Below are 18,492 nucleotides of genomic sequence, written 5' to 3'. Positions count from 1 at the left end.
GAAATCGTTGATGCAGAAATTATAGGTTGAGGAAGAAAAGATAATTAGGAACAACTGAGTTTCAAATGTGCAACCTCATACCCAGATTTTAAAGGAGGCCCTTCAGGAAAAGTCAAGAGTACGGGCTCCTGGACGGGCTTCTGATTTGGTTTCCTCAACTCTAACAATGGAACTTTGGACAGCTCACTTCATTGTTCTCCATTTGATTTCCTCAACACACACCAGGGGCCACATCACAGGCTCTTGGAAGGACTGTGAATTAATGAATGCAAAACACTTAGCAAGCACCTCGCCCACAATAAGCCATCAGTGTGTGCCGGGCACCATCATAACACACGGTGACCCAACTGGGCCCCATTTTCTGTGTTTTCCTTTCACGCACAGCATGTGCTAAATTTGAATACGATACAACTGTCTTATTAATAAAACTTCAGTCCAGTTGCAAACTCTCAAGCTGGGTAATTTGAGGAGTTATTCCAAATTCTGTAGTCTATGGTGCAGACACACAAAATCTCTGTCAAGTGCTACGTTATGTCCTTGAAGAACTCTAGAATCCACAAGAGTAAAAATAGAAGGGATGCTCACCTTAGCACGTGCCTCATCAACTTACAGTTAAAAAGTGGTAAAAAAAAGTCACAGAGATAGGAAGAAGCTGATTTAACAGATGCTGAATGATGGAGGCGTTAAGATGTGATGGACTTTCATACAAAATTCAGCAGAGTTAGAATTTCAGGGGTACCGCAGATTCCCAGAGTCCTCAAGCTCTGCATGGCAAGGCTCTGTGAGTCGTGGCTCTATGGGAAAGCATGCTTCTCAGCCTTGGAAACCCCGCGGGTGTACTGAAGCCACACACAGAGACAGGAGAGAGTGAAGCCCTTTGTTTAAATCCAACATGTTGCGGAATTTCTCAGTACAGTGCTTTGAGGGTGATGGCTGCTCCATATCTGTGATTAGCTGATCCCGTGGCGGGGGGAGGGTTAGGTCATCAGGATTCTTTTGTTAATTGCAAAAACAGGTAGTGGACATCCCACCTCTGAGAAATACTATGCATCCCAAAATAAATGTTTAGTCACTAAACCATATGGCTATTCAAAAATGGAGTAGATTGCTCCATAGTGGCCAACACACGACAGGAATGCACACCAAAGTTTGGAAGTAAAACCATGTGAACCAGAACAATAATCTTCCATAACAGGCATTGTGCACACCCCAGACAATGGGAAATTGAGACACACAAACAAAAGACAAACAACAAAACCTGCCAAAAAGGCATAGGAAACACCTGCTATTTAGAAAAAAAAAAATGGAACAAGATACTAATGGTTATTTCATGTGCTTTGCTAGAGTGGCCACAAGATGAGACTTAAAGCATTGTGGAAAATATCAGTGCAAGAATAAGTGTACTTTAAATAGGACATTTTGTCTTTTCAGGTTACCTCTGTTGGTAATAGGAGAAAAGATCGTTATAGATGAAAAAAAAAAAAAAGCTTACGTGCCTTCCAGAAATAGCACGTTAGAAATGAATCACAATTACATACAAACAGTAAGATGCCTCTGAACTTCAAACAAGAGAACACTAATTATTTTGATTAAAATGGCACTTTTTCCCATCCTCGCCCTGACCTGTCAGAAGGAGGCTCACTGATTCTGAAATAGCTTACGATTCACAGGGAGGAAAAACGGGTCAATCTGACTTGGTCTGCAGAGACAGAAATGTTATTATCTTTTTTAGGACAAAAAAACGTCTGTGGAGAGGTTTTGGGAAAGTGTTTCTCTTTGTGCGTGACCCCACCCCGGGCGAGGGTCTGTGGCCCCCCTGCCAAAGGAACCACCTCCACGGTGCTCCATGGGGCCCCAGGGTGTCTGGCTCAGGGAAAATCAATGGCACCCTTGTCCAGAACTTCTTGAAATATCCAATTGTACGTGTTTCTTTTATGTTCTAAATTTCCGTGAAGTACAGTAAGGACACTTGGAAACTCCCAGGGTAGGATGTAGCATCCTTATCTAAAAACAAAGCAGAAGGTGAGGGAATCCCCCCAGCTGCCTGGGGTGGGAGTGTGGTCCTGGCTGTGCCCCCAGCCCCTGCCTCCCTTCCTATCTGCGCGCCAACTCCCTGCCGGTTTATTCTGGGAGTTCCTGTTGACGCACAGCCAGCAGAATATAGAGATCACTGGGGCATATGGGTGGGGATGGGAACGACAATGAATTCCTGGAACAGCGAACGTCAGTCCAGAGGAGGAAAGTTGGATTCTAGCGTTCTCCCCTGTGACAGTGACACCCCCCCCCACTATGTCTCCCAAAGGACAGGGGATATTCACGCCCAAAGGAGAAGCAGATTTAAATACCTGATGTTGTCAAAAATAATCAATTCTTGTGCCTAGAGTTTAGGAACATCAGGACTAGGTTTGATATAAAAACCTGACAAATGTAAAAAGGCAATAGTGTATTCTAATAAAGTTTCAGGGTATTCAAAATACATGCCAGACTTCATTTCAATTTGTGAGATAAGATTAAATGCTAAAAATAACTAACATCCCATGTTAAGCATGTGATAAGGGGTTTTCTATGATAGCAAAATGCTTTTCTTCCTGAAAACATGCACACATAAAATATGTATTTAATAAACATAAAATACACTAAATGAAAATCCGTAAATGTGCACACGCATATGTACACACACAGATAATGTGCATATTTCAAAATCCTGGGGTTATTTTTTGAATCTTTTATATGTTAATTCTAAGAAGAATGATCTTATCCTGGAAGCTTTCTCAGACGGCCCCCGTGTCTGCTGGAAAGGGGTGTGGGGTGGCGGTACAGGGCCCTTCGCCCTCTGTCAATGCTAGTTTCATGGGACTAATCTATTCATCTTTCTGATCCACATGGGATTTCCATTACTCATCTTTCCTTCCAAGATAACTGACATTTTTGAAGGGCAACCGTTTTGTTAAATTTTATTTCCTTCTACTAAAGAAGTCTTTTTAATCTTCTGGAATTAAGGAGTTCATTTTCATCCACAAAGTTCTTTTTGTTTACTTCCTTAGTCTGATTATTCTACTCAAGGGTATGCAGATGGCTACATACCCCTTTTCATCGATGCTATCCTCAAAATAAAAAGTCCTAAAAATACCAGCGGCAATTAACATTTAGAAATCTCCTTTTTGGTTACTAGCCATCTTCATGGAATGTCTGTGTTTGAATTAGCTCAGTACTGGACAAGTAGGAGGGACAGAGACCCGGGGCAGGAGAACGCCTGTGTGTCCCCATCCCCAAGTCGGAAATGCTGGCTGTATCTTGTAACAACTTCACAGCAATCAAAGTAAAACCTTGGATTGGGGTTTAAAAATTAATTCTACACATGGAAGGCTGATAGTCAAAAAGCAAAACCAAAAAGGAATGTGACAAAAAACTTACATAAAAAATGGATTTGGGGGGAGAAGTATATCCCTTGTGAGCCCATGCAAGAATGTGTTTGGTAACAAAGAGGTGACAGGATTTTATGGTGGGGTTCAGAAGCATAGCATCCAGATCCAGAGAGGAAATAGCTCCAAGCACTCACTTGGGTCAGGCAGCTGCTCCAGGACTGAAGGAGGAAAGGGAGAAACTTAGGAGACCATCTTCACACGAGCAATGGGTCAGGAAGTCAGGGACCCAGTTTATGCAACACATGATAGTTTAATATGAAAAAGGTTAGGAGATTGTGTGCTTTCCTATAATCTTGCTCAGATCAGTAGATGTGGGGGAGAAGGAGATTTGACTGGGGGCTGGTAAAGGGATGCAGGAAGGAAAAGCTCACTGGGGTCAGAGGGGCTTGGGCTGGAGTGGTGCGTGGGCACTGACATCTGGTGCATCCATGCTTGTGTGTATGCTTGGGTGCGATCAAGGGAGGGCTCCTTCCTGCAGGGACACGGGCACGTATCAAAGCTAAGCTTTTGTCCAGGGCAGCATCCTCAAGAGCTCTGGTGGGAACAACTACAGCACACACCCCAGTGCAGGGCCACCTCTCATGTGCTGTGATGGGGTTCTGGTTGGCGAACCACTTGTCAGTAGTGTCCAACAGTGCTCTCTTCGATGGCACAAATTTTTGTCATCTGATGATGGCTGACACTCATACGAAACTCCCCATACAGCTATGCTATAGCACATGTGTTACCTCAGCCTTCTTGGATTTCAAATTAAACACCCTAATGCTATTACTTAGTTCAACCTCTTTCTCCTCGCCTCTAGTTTGACTGAGTGCTTAAAAATGACTGTTTACGTATAACACAGTTGTGGCACTAACAGAACTTTCTTCTATGACTTGCAGAGACTAAGCCTACCTTTCCAGGATGATCTTAAGTTAACCTCCTGTACAACACTTGAGAAGCAGGCTGATGTCACCGTCCTGGCATCTCTTGCTTTCAAAATCCACTCTTTCAGGGCAAAACAAACTCATGAAAAACACCAGCTACAGGAGGGATCAACTCTTACGAAAAATGTGAAGTTCACAAGGCACAGAAAGAAATATCCTAGGGGCTCAAACAGGCTCAATTCAACTTCTTGTCAGTGGTATGTCGACCACTGGGTCTCTTTTAAGTGAAGCTTACGGAATGAATCTTACTGTCTTGAAACTTTAAGTGGGTCTCAGTGTTCTCTGCAAGTCTCAAAGGAAAACTCTGATCTTGGGGGAGAGCTGAACTTTTTTGGTTCAACTTTTGGTTAGGCCTTAGATTCTTTTCTTTTGCAGTAATATACTACACTTTTCATTAATGGAGTTTTTAACATGTTTTTACTCTGGACACATATAAATCTACTCTGAGGTGGGGTTTTTTGTTTTTTGTTTTTTTTTAACACCCAAGAACAGAACAGGCTGCCATCAATCTCAGATGCCCTCTTCTCTTTTTCCTGGGTGTGACACCAGGGACAAACTTGTCAACATACTACACCTGTAATTCTATCATTCTATGGAGAGAAACACAAATATTTGTAAAATATCAGGTGTTAAAGGATGAGGAATTCACCCCCAGGCTCCAAGCACAGGAAGCCTGGCCTCATGTTTCAGGGTTCTGCTTGAATTGTCTGGGCTCCTGGTCAGTTCTCTCCTCCTTCAGACTGCAGAGATGTGGCCTGAACTGTGACAGGCTTGCTCATGAGTCTCGCCCTGGTGCCCCCCGGGCTGCTTGGGCATGAGACCTGCCTCCTCTCTAGGCTGGGCTGACGAGCAGGATGTTAAAAGCAACATAAAAAAGAGAACTGCTCCTCAGAGAATCACAGAATTCTGTTAATTTTGTTCTATCTCCTTGCAGACATGTGCGTCCTCAAAGGCTCTGGCAACGTGTTTTTTTAACCAAATCTGAGAAACGCTACTTTTGTTGACAGATGCTAAATCTGGGTGCGATGCATAAAAACTGATCTGGACGTTAGGGTTCTTTTGAAATATGAGCACTATCTTCACAAGCCTTTAAAAATGCCATTATCGCCACTTAAAGTATTTTTTTTCTAAAAGAAAATAATTACTACCATGCAGAGCTGAAACATGCCAGTGATTTAATTTTTATTACTGAGACCAGGCTCACCATAGAACTCATTCGTCCTTCTGTTTCTTTATTTAAAACAGACTTTAGGTTTGAAGAGTAGTTACAGTGCCTTGCAAAGACAACAATTTAATAAAAAACATCAACACTGACAAGGCAGCCGAGGACTATTAGGCCAAAGATATTATTTGCCCAGCATTAATGACTTCCATTTCACTTCCATTTTGTTTTGTCTCCCCCACCGCTTTCTGGTTCCAATCCTTTAGGAATTATCCATCCCAACAGTGTTTTGGATACAAAAACTTTTGTTCCTATGGCGGGATTTTTAATGCCCTCACAGTGGCTCAGGAGGAAACTGTCCTCAATACAAGGTCTGTATTGCGTTACTGGGGCGGCTGTTCCTGCTTCATTCTTCCAGAATTTAAACTTTTAGGCTGGACACAGAGAGGGAAGGGACAGGGATATTTTGACCTTTCTCATCAGTGGGGACATATGCCCTTTTGAAGGCCTGCTTTGTGCTTCCCATATGAGTCAGACATCTGACGACTTGAATGATTTGGTTGTCTACACCACAATGTGCTAACTTGGGTGGGATGCCAGAGGGCTCAGAATCACAGGCTGTTTGGGACCTCAGGTTGGGCGGTTTCTTAAGAAAAATTTGAAATGCCTAAAAGCTGTCAGAAATAAATTGATCTTCTGCTCACCCGAATGCCAGTGATGAGTACAGTATCTCTGCCTGTGACTTTGAAGGACAAGGGTGGTTCCCTCTGATTTAAAAGGAAGAACACAAAGCAGAGATGAGATGACCCTGATTTCCTTCTTCCCAGGGCACCCCCCAAGTATGTGTCCATTTAGGCAGCACATTCCGAAGGCCCCTCAGTGAGGAAAGTGTGTGTAGGAAGAGTTCGTCTGGTCACTTCTGCCATTATTCTCCGGTTACTATTTAACTATCTCTGGAAGAAAACAAAAAGTATTTTCAAAACTTTGCCATGCGACCTACTGGTTTTCTCTTTGCTATGGAAGCAGTGTGATGTCTGAGTACTATGATGCAAGCACACGGAGCCTCTGGTCAGATAGCTCACTTGGGAAGCACTTTGAGACGAAACCACAGTGGGCAGGTGCGACACGCATGCTTTCGGCACACGAAGACTAGACCAGGCCACGTGAGGCCCTATCTTCCCCTGTGTAGACAGATGACCAACTCAGAGCAAACATTTCTGTTTTCAGACTTGCTTTCAGAAAGCAGATCATGCTCGGTAACAACCTTGCTCTGGTCGTTCAGAAATCCTGCAATTGTTTACTTAGAATGAATTGGAAGTGAATAAAACAAAACAAAGGTCTTTGAAGACTGGCGTTCTTTCTGTAACAGAGAGGGGAAATGCTTTAATGCTATACTTGTCAAAACATTCCATCAGGAGGTAGGAAAAACGAAGGATTTCTGAAGGCAGAGCTTTGGTTTGGTTCGGTTCTAGAACAGCAGAAATATTCATTTGTCTCTCCCAGTTTATCAGCCATCTATTGGCGTCTGTGTGAGATTTTCAATCAAGACACAAAATCGTTACTACCATCATCTTCCTGGCTGTGGACTGATGTGATATTTTCCTTAAAGCCATGAAAGGCCATTTCCCCAGGATGGTCAGCTCTGGACCAGCGCCCACTTAATTATTGGGTCGCCACCCTAAGTGCCAGAGGCTGGCAGGGACGGGCTGGGTCCCTGAGCTTCCGCTGGCTTAGGCCACCACCCAGAATTCATGGGAAGCTCCTGGGGGCTCCTCTACCCGCTCCGACCAGCCGGTGGACCTCGCAGGGCCAATTTTGTGCTTCTGCAGAAACCATACTTTCTACATACACAAAAAATCTGATCACAGTTAAGGTCTAAAGGGCTGGGGAACAGAGACCCACCTACGTACAAAACAAAAAAAAGGTTTCTCTCAACGTGGCTCCCTCTTCTGCGTGGGCTCTGAGAATGTCTACTCTATGCTTTGTGCGTTTAGGTGTAAATTCCGAGGGGAACGTTTGGATGTGTGGTTCTCTCAGAACGAGATAGTGGGCGTCACCTCCCCCCAGTGTTTCCAGAGTAACAGACGCTTTGTGGAAGATTTGTGGTGCCTGTGGCACCAAGGCAGCCATCTTTTATGGGCAACACCTGGACACTCAAGACCACAGTGCGGCAACAATGTGCCACGCAATGTGGCACGAGCTGCCCACGTGATTTTTTGGGTGTGTTTGTGTACAGTGTTCATTGGAAGAGGGAGAAATGGATGAATCAAGTAGGAAGACCTTTACAATTCTTCCTTTGCACTCAGGTACTAAAGACATCCGATGGGCCAATGCTTCATTATTCATCACTGAACATGTACCACTCCTGCTTGCAAATGTGTTCTCTGCTGACTCCATCATCTGTCAAGTATCTGCTCCCCATCAGCAGTTGTATCATGGCCATTTCTGGTGAGGTTGATAAATGCTAGGCCACAACCACTGTGGTTAATTTTCACCAGTGACTTTCATGGTTCCTATTATTTAACAACATATTTTACTGGTAGGAAACAACCCAGGATAGTTTGTTCTGGGGATAAAGACCATGATGATTTCGATGGTGACGAAAACATGTGTTTTCTCTAAGCACTGACTTTCAACCAGGAGATTCTGTCCAGAATGATGTTCTCTGAATCCATTCAGCAAGGCGGTATTAAATTTTGTCTTTTTAGGATCTGAATAATGTATTCTTCCTTTTGGATGAGCTCCCAACGGGCCCGTTTTCTGTCAAATCCTGACTACCTGTCATAATGGTCCTTGCAAAATGAAACAATTACCATCTTGGGCCAGGTAAAATGGGTAGTGGGCCTGAGCCACGTAACCGTATCTCTCTTCTCCAGCTGCACCACTAACGCATTTCGACACAGTTTACTGAAAGCCCTTCTTTAAGAAAATGCTTACTTGATCTTGCCAGAAAGACAGCGAGAATAGCCTGATGTTCCAAAGCTGAGGGCTGGGTGAGCAAAGGTCTCCTGCACCAAAGCAGCTAGACAAGGAGTTTCTAGAAGGGGAGGCCCTGACCAGAGCTCACGCTGGAAATGCAGGTTTCCCTGAGGCTGTGGGCAAGGTCGAGGATGTGATGAATCATGTTCGGTACAGACACCACTTCCAATGTGCCCTGCTCATGGGTCTCTATATTTTTGAGATAACATGCTTTTAGTAAGATATAAGCAAGTTGCAATCTTGGTCTTACTTTCACAAAACCCTGACTTTATATTGTGCTTTATTTTTGTCTAGGATTTGATATCTAGAACATTCCTATAGATTCACAGTGAGTTCATTGTCTCTCCTACTCTATACCTCCGTACTCCCTAGAACTGTGATCTTCAATATGGAAGCCATGGGAGCTATTCAATTTGAATTTTTGTTAACTAAAATTAAATAAAATTTAAAATTTCTCTAACTACATTTTAAATGCTCAAGTAGCCAGGATGGACAGCATAGATATAGAACATTTCCATCTTTGCAGAAAGTTCTTTTGGAGATCACGGGGCTAGAAAGCTCCAAAAGATTAGGGATATTGATTGCTTTGTTTACTTCTGTATTCCTGGTGCCAAGACGGGACCTGGTGTGTGGTAGGTATGTAATCACTGTGTGTCAAACGAATACTTTGGTTTTCAAGTTCTAGTTTCCAACTACGGCTGTGTATAATCTACTATTTCATGGTATTTTCTTTGAGTAGACTAGATCACCAAAACATGAACCTCACCAGCCTCCCCATATGAAGAGCTCTGTGACTTGAGTTATAAGTTACATGACTTCTCTAAGGACATCCCTCAAATGGTTTCTCATCTCCCTAAGACTTGGACACAATCTTCTCGCCACCCCTGACCTTTACTGTTGGACCTGGCCTCGCACCAGTGTCTCCCCTTGCTGCCCCTTAAGCACTCAGGGCACACCCTTACTTTGGGGTCTTCGCCCCTGCTGTTCAGGGGACCCCCCTGTTCACTCATGCACCCCTTTCTCTTAGACAAGTGCCTTGTTCGTAGATGGTACACAGTGCATGTTTGAGTGTTGAAGACATGCCAACCTCCATGGCTAAAAGGAAGCGGGGTTTTTCTCATGATGGCAAACATAAAAGCACATCACTACCTGTGATCTACAAGTTACGTGGACCCTGTCTACACCTGCTGCAATACTAGTTTCACTACAGAAAATAACCACGTAATTGAGATGCTGCAGCTACTGTAGCATCAGATGAGCCAGAACCACACCACTGTTCCAACAGCACGCTAAAAGTAGCACACGATTTTGAAAGCAGGTGAGACCCATGTGTGGACAGGTATTACAAAAGCCTAGCACCCAGGTCATGTCCTGGCTGGTTCTGAATAATTCGTTGTCCTTTCTGGATTGTGATAGTTCATAAAACATTGGAGGTGGATTCTAATTTTTTTTAATGTTTATTTACTTTTGAGAGAGAGCGAGAGAGGGAGCGAGAGAGCAGAGGGGGGCAGAGAGAGAGGGAGACACAGAATCCAAAGCAGGCTCCAGGCTCCGAGCTGTCAGCACAGAGCCTGATGCGGGGCTTGAACTCACAGACAGTGAGATCATGACCTGAGCCGAAGTCAGACGCTCAAGCGACTGAGCCACCTACGCGCCCCCGGAGGCCACTTCTGTTAAAGGTACTGAGTGTGCCATGAGAAAGTGCCAGGAAAACAGCAGCTGGTCTGAACAGACATTTGCCATAGCGGCACCGACGTTCTGATCCCACACATGCGAGCATCTTCGGGGAACAAAGGTGATGGCCACGTTGCCACGGAAACCCGGGCATGGACCACGTACAGCACACACGCTCCGAACTGAAGATCTCTCCGTAGCACTGCGTTGCTCTACCCGCTTTTCAGACTTGTAGCGAGCCATTTCAGAGAAGAAATTCCATAGTATTTTGCAGTTCTGGCTACTCACATTTAAGGGGAAGGTTTACGGTCTGCAACGCAGGATAGAAGGTACTCTTATCAGCAAGACTGCAGCTCACCTTACAGAGAAGATCTTGTCAATCGCCTGTGGCTCGTAGCTGCTCTACGTCCTTCTACCCCTGTCCCTGGGGGCCAGGGCTCTGCTTCCCTTCATCTCTTGGTCGCTGCTCCTCTGAGCTGACAGCAAGTGGCCAAAGACAATGAACCTTTCCACTGTCGCAGGGCACCTGCTCCCTGCTATCCCCTGCCAGAGTCCCCCGTCCACTCTTCCCTGCTTCCCCTTTCACTCGGCATCTCTTTGGTTTCTTTCACTTTGATTTACATTGTCGAACGTACAGAATCTTGTGAGGTTAAGAATTGTTTACTCATACTTTGACTCCAGTCCGGGGACCCACAGACTGTGGGAAACTCCTGGCTGCATGAAAACACGCAGCAGCTACACACAGCTTGGTGCGAGCTGTCGCTACCGTGCACGCGAGGGGCTCATCTCTGGTCTCGTGGTTGGTGCTGTCAGGCCCGCGGGGGGGCGAGCAGGTGGCTGAGTGCTGAGTGGCGGTGGGGGGCAGGGATGCCAATGTCCTCAAGCAGGGACTGAGGACAGAGCTCTGGGAACCAAAGCTGTGGGTTCTCTTTTTCTCACCGCAGCCCGACCATCTCCGTAATTCCCAACAATTTGGACCTAACAGCGTCTTGGTGCTTACCAATCTCTAAAATATCTGATTATCTGGGGAAACAGGTGCCCTGTGAAGGCCGATGCCATGAAAAAGCTGCAGTAAGCTATCCGACCCGAGTTTATGGTCAAAAGTCAAAGGGCTGGGGGGAACACGAGCCTGTCTAAGGAACTGAAATAATGAATTAAAACTGACCTCCGTTGGAAAAACCTGAGAATTTCACAACCTCTGGGTAAGTTAATGAGCAAAGACAAAGATGTCTTTATTTGTTGAGTCGGATGCCTCACCGGCTCTCCTCACTGTTGTCTCTACTAGTGATTTTTGTATCACCTGGTGCATCCCGCTGTTCTGATGGAAGTTCTGCGACAGAAATGAACTCTAATGCTTTCCATCCAACAGACTTCCACCCCGTGAAAGAAAGACAAATATAAAATATATGAAGGAAGAAAGAGTAAAACGACTAGAAACAGGCGAAGGGGCTGGGCAGCTGTGTCTGGGGCCGGTGACCGTAGGACCACTGGTGGCAGAGGGCTCGGAGAAGTTAGTTGGCCGGCTTCCTTTGTGCCCGTCACCCTGTACGATATCGGTGAGTCAGGACTTACAACTTTTAATGACTCCAATATATACACAATCGTTTATTGTATTTTTTAATGTTTATTTATTTTTCAGAGAGAGAGAGAGAGAGAACACGAGCTGGGGAGGGGCAGAGAGAGAGGGAGACAGAGAATCCCAAGCAGGCTCCACGCTGACAGCAGAGAGCCCAACATGGGGCTCGAACTCACGGTCCCTGAGATAACGACATGAGCTGAAGTCGGATGCTCAACTGACTGAGCCACCCAGGTATCCAATAGTTTATTTTATATACAGACCCTCAAACAGCAATAAATTATCAATTCATTTAGGGGCACCTGGGTGGCTCTGTCGGTTAAGCGTCTGATTCTTGATTTCGGCTCAGGTCATGATCTCATTGTTTGTGACATCAAGCCCCGAATCGGGCTCTGCCCTGATAGCACAGAGCCTGCTTGGGATTCTTTCTCTCTCCCTCTCTCTGCCCCTGCCCTGCTCTCACTCTCTCAAAATAAATAAACTTTAAAAAAAAGTAGCAGTTCTTTTCTCAAAGTTCTGCTTCCCTCACTGAACCACTGAAGGGAAGGGTGGAGAACTGACCAGAGCATCCTAACTCATGCAGAGAGAGAGCCAGGACCCCTCTCATTTGGCCTGTGTCCTTTCCTTCCATCTGCAGAGAATCTCCTCCATGTAGGCTACCATCTGGGAAGAGGCAGGCACAAAAGATTTCTCATCGAAGTCTGAAGACTTGACTTGTGTTCTGGACCACACTGGAGCAGGTCACTTACCACCCCCCCCCCGCCCCCCGCCCCAGGTCACTGTTCTCCTTCCCTGACATGTGAACTAGGGAACAGGGCCCAGAGCACCCCTCCACACCTCCCAGCTCTGCCCAGGGAGTGAAGAGTGGGGCCGCAATTCCTGCCCTCCACACCCCGGCAGCTGGCGGCATAGTTTTTCCACAGGGCTGGACGGCCCTGCCTGTGAGAAACAGTCTTCTCCCTGCTATGACCCACCAGCCCCCAGCGAGGTCTGGGGAAGCTGCACACGTTTCACACTGAGCTTATTCATTCGGTAACATGAGAATTCATTCGGAATCAGAATCCACAGTACGTTTGTGATTTCTGCTTCGAGTCCAAAAGTTATCCAGTAACATACAGCTTCTGATGTCGGCTGTCACCATGGTGAGGAACAAGTGAACTCTACCCTGTGCCCATATAAGGCCGGGCTGCCCAGGGCCCAGGGAGCACAGAGCTCTGCAGCGAGGCATTGTCATCTGTGCTCCAGAAGCGCCGTGGGGAAAATATATGGCAAGGGACCCTGGGGGAGCTGTGGGAAAGAACAAAGTATGCACTCAGCTCTCTAACAGCAGACTCTGTCCAACTGCTATTTTTGTGCATGACATTACTTTTAAAAAATATTATCAATCCGAGAGTAAGACAGAAATAGCCCTGCCGTCTACAGGAACACATCTGGGTAAATTTGTTAATTAACAAGTATTTAGTGTACATACACCAGGCTTCTGGAACTGAAACGGGTACCGTGCCTTAGCAAGCACACTAATGAGGTAGACGTAATTGTTCTAACAACAGGTATCTCCACTAATACAGGCTCACCCCATAGAACATGATAAATGGTGCCATTTCTCTCTCCTCTGTAACTTTTTTCTTCCCATTGACCATTAGCCTGTCTATCATCTTGTTGACTAGTATCCAGTGGCACACCTGGGTCACTGGGGCAGCCCCGGAGCTGACTAAGACAACCCAACTTGTATCTGTAAGGTCTACTGCAGCGTGGAGGGCTGGGCAGTGTGAAGAGGGGGGCAAACGCGGCCTGAACGCTACATGTGGTGGGTCCCACAGGCCAGGCCCCAAAGTGGGCTACCACGTGGCTCTGTCTCTTGAGGAATACTCACACAGCTGTCACATCTCATCTTAATGTTATCATAATCTGTCTGAAGAATTAGAGGCAGGTCAAACTCACTTGGGGCTCTGGATTACTCGCGTTAACCAAATTAACTGGAAGGGGTCAATTATCTACTTGGTCATGTACAGAAACAGTGTCAGCCTATGCTGTGGATGAGGGATGATGATAAATTAAAAGCTCTCAGTGCCAACTTACTGACTTAGAGAGACCTAGGGACCCTTAGAAATCCCCCCTTCTCATAACCACTCTGAGAAGACCCCTGGCGTTCCATAAGAGCACATAACTACGTAGATGGTCCTGCACAGTAAAATAAAATACAATGCTAAGTGACATAAGTCAGCTGGAGAAAGACGAATGCTGTATGAGCTCACTCATGTGGAATTTAGGAAACAAAACAAATGAGCAAACAAAAAAAAGAGACAAACAAAAAAAAAACGCAGACCCTTAAATACAGAGAACAAACTGGTGGTCACCAGAGGAAGTGGGTGGGGGAGGGGTGAGACAGATAAAGGGTACTGAGCACAGAGAAATGCGTAGAATTGTTAAATCATTATATTGTACACCCGCAACTAACAGAGACTGTATGTTAGTTATCCTTGAATTAAAAAAAATAATAATCAGAACAAACTATCTTTACTGAAGAACAAAATTTGTATAAAACTGTTATGGGAAATGTTACCATATTGGTTCTGCATTAAGCAATCATAAAAAGTGAAAAAGTAACCTTCTGCTCTGTGTGGGTTCTGTTTGGCTGATCACATGGAGAAAAATGCAGAGTCTCTCCGGAGTGTCTCTCTGGAGTTGAACTCCCTCTTACACAGGCAAGTCCCACAGATATTTGTAAACCATTAATGTATCTTCCCCTTGCCCATATTCAGCCGGGCCAGGCCAGGCCCTGGGGAGGGGAGGCTCTTCGTCAGGCAATGGTCATCCCTGACCCGGAAGCGGCACTGGGAAAACCGATAGCAATGGACCCAGGGGGTTTCAATCTCATGAAATGGCTTCCATATGTTTAAAAAATACTTAATCCTTGTTAAATGCTGATGCGTAATCTTTGATTAGCAAATCTTTTTTTATTTTTCAGTTTATTTATTTATTTTGAGAAAGAGTGCACACGCATGTGAGAACAGGGAAGGGACAGAGAGAGAGGGAGGGAGAGAATCCCAAGCAGGCTCCATGCTGACCGTGCAGAGCTGGACATGGGGCTCGATCCCGTGAACTCATGTGAGATCATGGCCTGAGCCAGAACCAAGAGTTGGAGGCTTAACCAACTGAACCACCTAGGCATCCCTCGCTCGATTAACAATTTTTAAAAATTTTTTTTTCAACGTTTATTTATTTTTGGGACAGAGAGAGACAGAGCATGAACGGGGGAGGGGCAGAGAGAGAGGGAGACACAGAATCGGAAACAGGCTCCAGGCTCTGAGCCATCAGCCCAGAGCCCGACGCGGGGCTCGAACTCACGGACCGCGAGATCGTGACCTGGCTGAAGTCGGACGCTTAACCGACTGTGCCACCCAGGCGCCCCTCGATTAACAATTTTTAAAGCACGACGTCCCCATTCCAAGCAGAGGAAACTTTACTGAGTCAACAACAGCAACAACTGTCTTGAGGACCATAACTCATGAAGGACATAGCACGTGGGGACGGAAGCTCTGGGTGAGTGACAAGAAGCCTCCTCTATGGCGGTCTTCGGCCCTGAGAGGACGGTTAGTCAGTCCCACGGTAGTGAGACCAGCACCTTTGTGAAGGGGTTCCTTATCAATCACAGATTTTACATGTTTGACTTGTGGAGGGGACTCAGGTAGGAGAGGGCACGACGTCCAGCCAGCCACAGACTGGCCCCACCGAGCTCCGCTGAGGCCTGTCCTCCCTCTGGGGTGTGGGAGTGGAGAGTGGGGACTGTCAGCACTGACTTCAGGATTCGGGGTGGGGAGACACATTTGGAACGCCCAAGGAGCACTGTCAGATCTGACTCCACAGCAAAAGTGAATGCAGGCAACACGTCCCAGCTGCCTCTCACGACCTGGCCCCTGGCGGACGAGCAGGAGCCCCACGGGGAAACACGATCCCAAGACGTGAAGCCTCAAAACACTCTGTGTCATAAAACGCTATATGGTCCCCACGCGAAAATGGGCTTACACAGATAAATATAAACAATCTCTTTTTGAAATCAGTAACGCCAAGACCCAAACATCAGCTTTAATGGCAACGGGAAAGCCAGTCACTTCGACATACTGAACCCAGTATCAGTCCGTATTTCGGGTTCCGATGCAGGGTGACCTTTTTTCCCTGACTCATCTGATGAAACGCACTACAGAAAGGACATTCAGGGGATGAGTGGAATGATTTTAAAAGGGAGACTTATTCTCCGTGGCAGGATGCTTGTGCCCTCTAGAATATCAGAATATCTATACCGTGAGGGGGGAGACACAACCATGTCTGCTTTATGTAACACACGCGTGTATATACAATCTCACAAGTAGAAGATGCCCTTCATAACAATTAATAAGAGAAAAGATATGTAAGAAAGTTGTCATTGTTCTCAATTTGTGTGGAAAGTGGCATAAATTGACCAGACTTTACCTCGTATCATTGCTTGTTCCGATACGGAAGAACACGTCTGTGTTAAACTTCTCAGCAAAGTATGCGATTGACTTAATCACGCGGTTTAAGGCGCTTGGGTATAGGCGTGAGTATAAGGAAGAGAGGTTGATGGCGACGCTGTGACTTACCCGCCCTCCTTTCTCAGGGAAACACTGGCAGCCCCCGCTACAGTCTCTGCCCCCGCAGGGCACGTCGAACTTCTTCACGCCCTGCAAGAATAACACGAAGAAAATGTTAGTCCAAACACCATCGGCTACAGCAGGTGTCACAACAGCATCTGCTGAGAGGAGGTCCAACACCGGCCACGCGGTCTTTATTCAGAACAAACAGACTTCAGGGCACCTGGGGGGGGCTCAGTCCACTGAGTGTCTGACTCTTGGTCTTGAATCAGGCCTTGATCTCACAGTTCGTGAGCTCTAGCCCCATGTCTGGCTCTGTACTGACGTCGCGGAGCCTGCTTGGGATTCATTCTCTCTCTCTCTCTCTCTCTCTCTCTCTCTCTCTCTCTGCCCCTCCCCCCCACCCTCTCAAAATAAATAAACTTAAAAAAATAAAAATAAGCAAATAGACTTTAATTTTTAGAGCAGTTTTAGGCCCACAGCAAAAGGTACAGAGATTTCTTGTTCCCCCTCCTCCCCTTCCCCCCAATGCATCCTCCCCACTATCAACTTTCCCTGCAGAGTGGCACATTTGTCACAGTCGATGAGCCTGCAGTGATGAGTCCTCACCACCCAGACTCCAGAATTTACATGAGGGTCCCTCTTGGTGTTGTGCCTTCTATGGTCACTGTGCCTTTTAAAGGTGATAAATGCCAGATGCTGAGCTACGTCCTGGGTCTCGACAGTCAGGGAGAACATTCCCTGAGTGCAGGGATTCTGTATGAAGTGAGCCTGTAAGGACACTCTGTTAAGTAGTTCAGAGTGAAGGAGGAACTCAGGCACACAGGAGGCGGCCCTTCGTTCTCTGGGAAATGTGGGGTATGCATCCCAGAGGAGGGGGGTTCAGGCTGAGCAGGATTGGGCTACCTTCAATGCTGGGCCCCCATCATACACCAGGGATCCTGCTGAACTAAAGAGAGAGGGGCTTCCGATGGGGAGGGGGACCTCACAAACGCACCTGTCAGGAGGTGCAAACCCTCACCTCTGCCACAGAGGTTCTCGACATCCCCAGTGGTGCCAGCAGAGGACACCCCATCCCTTTGTTCTGTGAGACCCATTGGTCTGCGGGGGGAGGAGGGGATGGAGGGAAGGGGCTTTAGCGAGGATTTCGCAGACTTTTTGTCAGATGCCGAGACAGAACTCTTCAATGAAATGAGTGAGTAAGTCAGGGAGCTCTGTGCCTGGACAATTCCAATGGGATTCCAAGGCATTTCTTGCCCTTGATCTCAGTATTTCAGGTAAAGAAAGGACTCGGACTTTGGACCATGTCTGAGCCCTTCCTTTCAGACCACTGATAGTACTAAACATTTTGAGTGGGACGGACATGACAATTAGGTTGACCTCTTCCCTCCCCTTCCTGATGAGCCCTGTCTCTCCCATCTGCATGACAGGTGAGTTACAGTGGCAGCAAGCAGGGGAGTCCCTGTCTGTCATGTCACCCTGGGCCAGACTACCCGGCTGGCAGGCACTGATACTCCAGGGGCTCTGGAAGTGGTTGGCTTCCGGTGAGCGCCAAGCCAAACTTTACCATGCACGCAACAGTCCCCAGAAAACAGATCGTTCCAACTTTACGTACAAGAGCATTTTGCCACATCTGTCCCATTCTCTTCTAAGTTAAGTCTCAATGACTAAACAGGATGGTCACCTGGGGACTCCCTCCATTAAGCTTTCTGTTTCTTGTGCTAGAGCGTCAGCCAGAATCTTCCCCATTCCTGGCTTGGTACTGATACTTATGTGGAAAGGGACACGGTGTTGCCTGGCCACCTCTGTGACATCTGCTAGTCTGTGACAGTCTTCCTGGACATGCAGCCTTGGACGGGCACACAAGTGAACTCTGACTCAAAACCATCTGGCTGGAGTTTACCCAAGATCACAATAACTACTCAATGCTCTTTTTGTAGACATGATAAATTCCTTTCCAGGGCTAGCAACTTTCTACGAGAGGGATCTTGTGTCCCTCCAACAGCCCTTTACCTACTCTAGTCTCTGATGCATCAGTCACTACTCTGAAGGATTCAAACAAATCTGAGAATCTCAGACCAACACCTCGAAGCCTTTTGGATCCCTTGCTTATCTTCCTGTGAGAACAGCTTGAGTTCCA

General features: G+C 46.5%; 1 protein-coding gene across 1 annotated transcript in view; it reads right to left on the bottom strand.

Annotated features, from left to right (window-relative positions):
* COL4A2 (collagen type IV alpha 2 chain) overlaps positions 1–18,492 on the bottom strand; it is a 172,700-nt gene that overhangs the window by 110,270 nt on the left and 43,938 nt on the right. Inside the window, exon 3 of the mRNA XM_030314074.2 lies at positions 16,362–16,442. Coding sequence (XP_030169934.1) covers positions 16,362–16,442 — 81 coding nt within the window. The remainder of the gene's footprint in view (positions 1–16,361; positions 16,443–18,492) is intronic.

This window comes from Lynx canadensis, chromosome A1, assembly GCF_007474595.2.
Source record: "Lynx canadensis isolate LIC74 chromosome A1, mLynCan4.pri.v2, whole genome shotgun sequence".
Lineage (NCBI taxonomy): Eukaryota > Metazoa > Chordata > Mammalia > Carnivora > Felidae > Lynx > Lynx canadensis.
The sequence above is the reverse complement of the archived record's forward strand: the minus strand, read 5'-3'. Positions and strand labels throughout refer to the sequence as shown.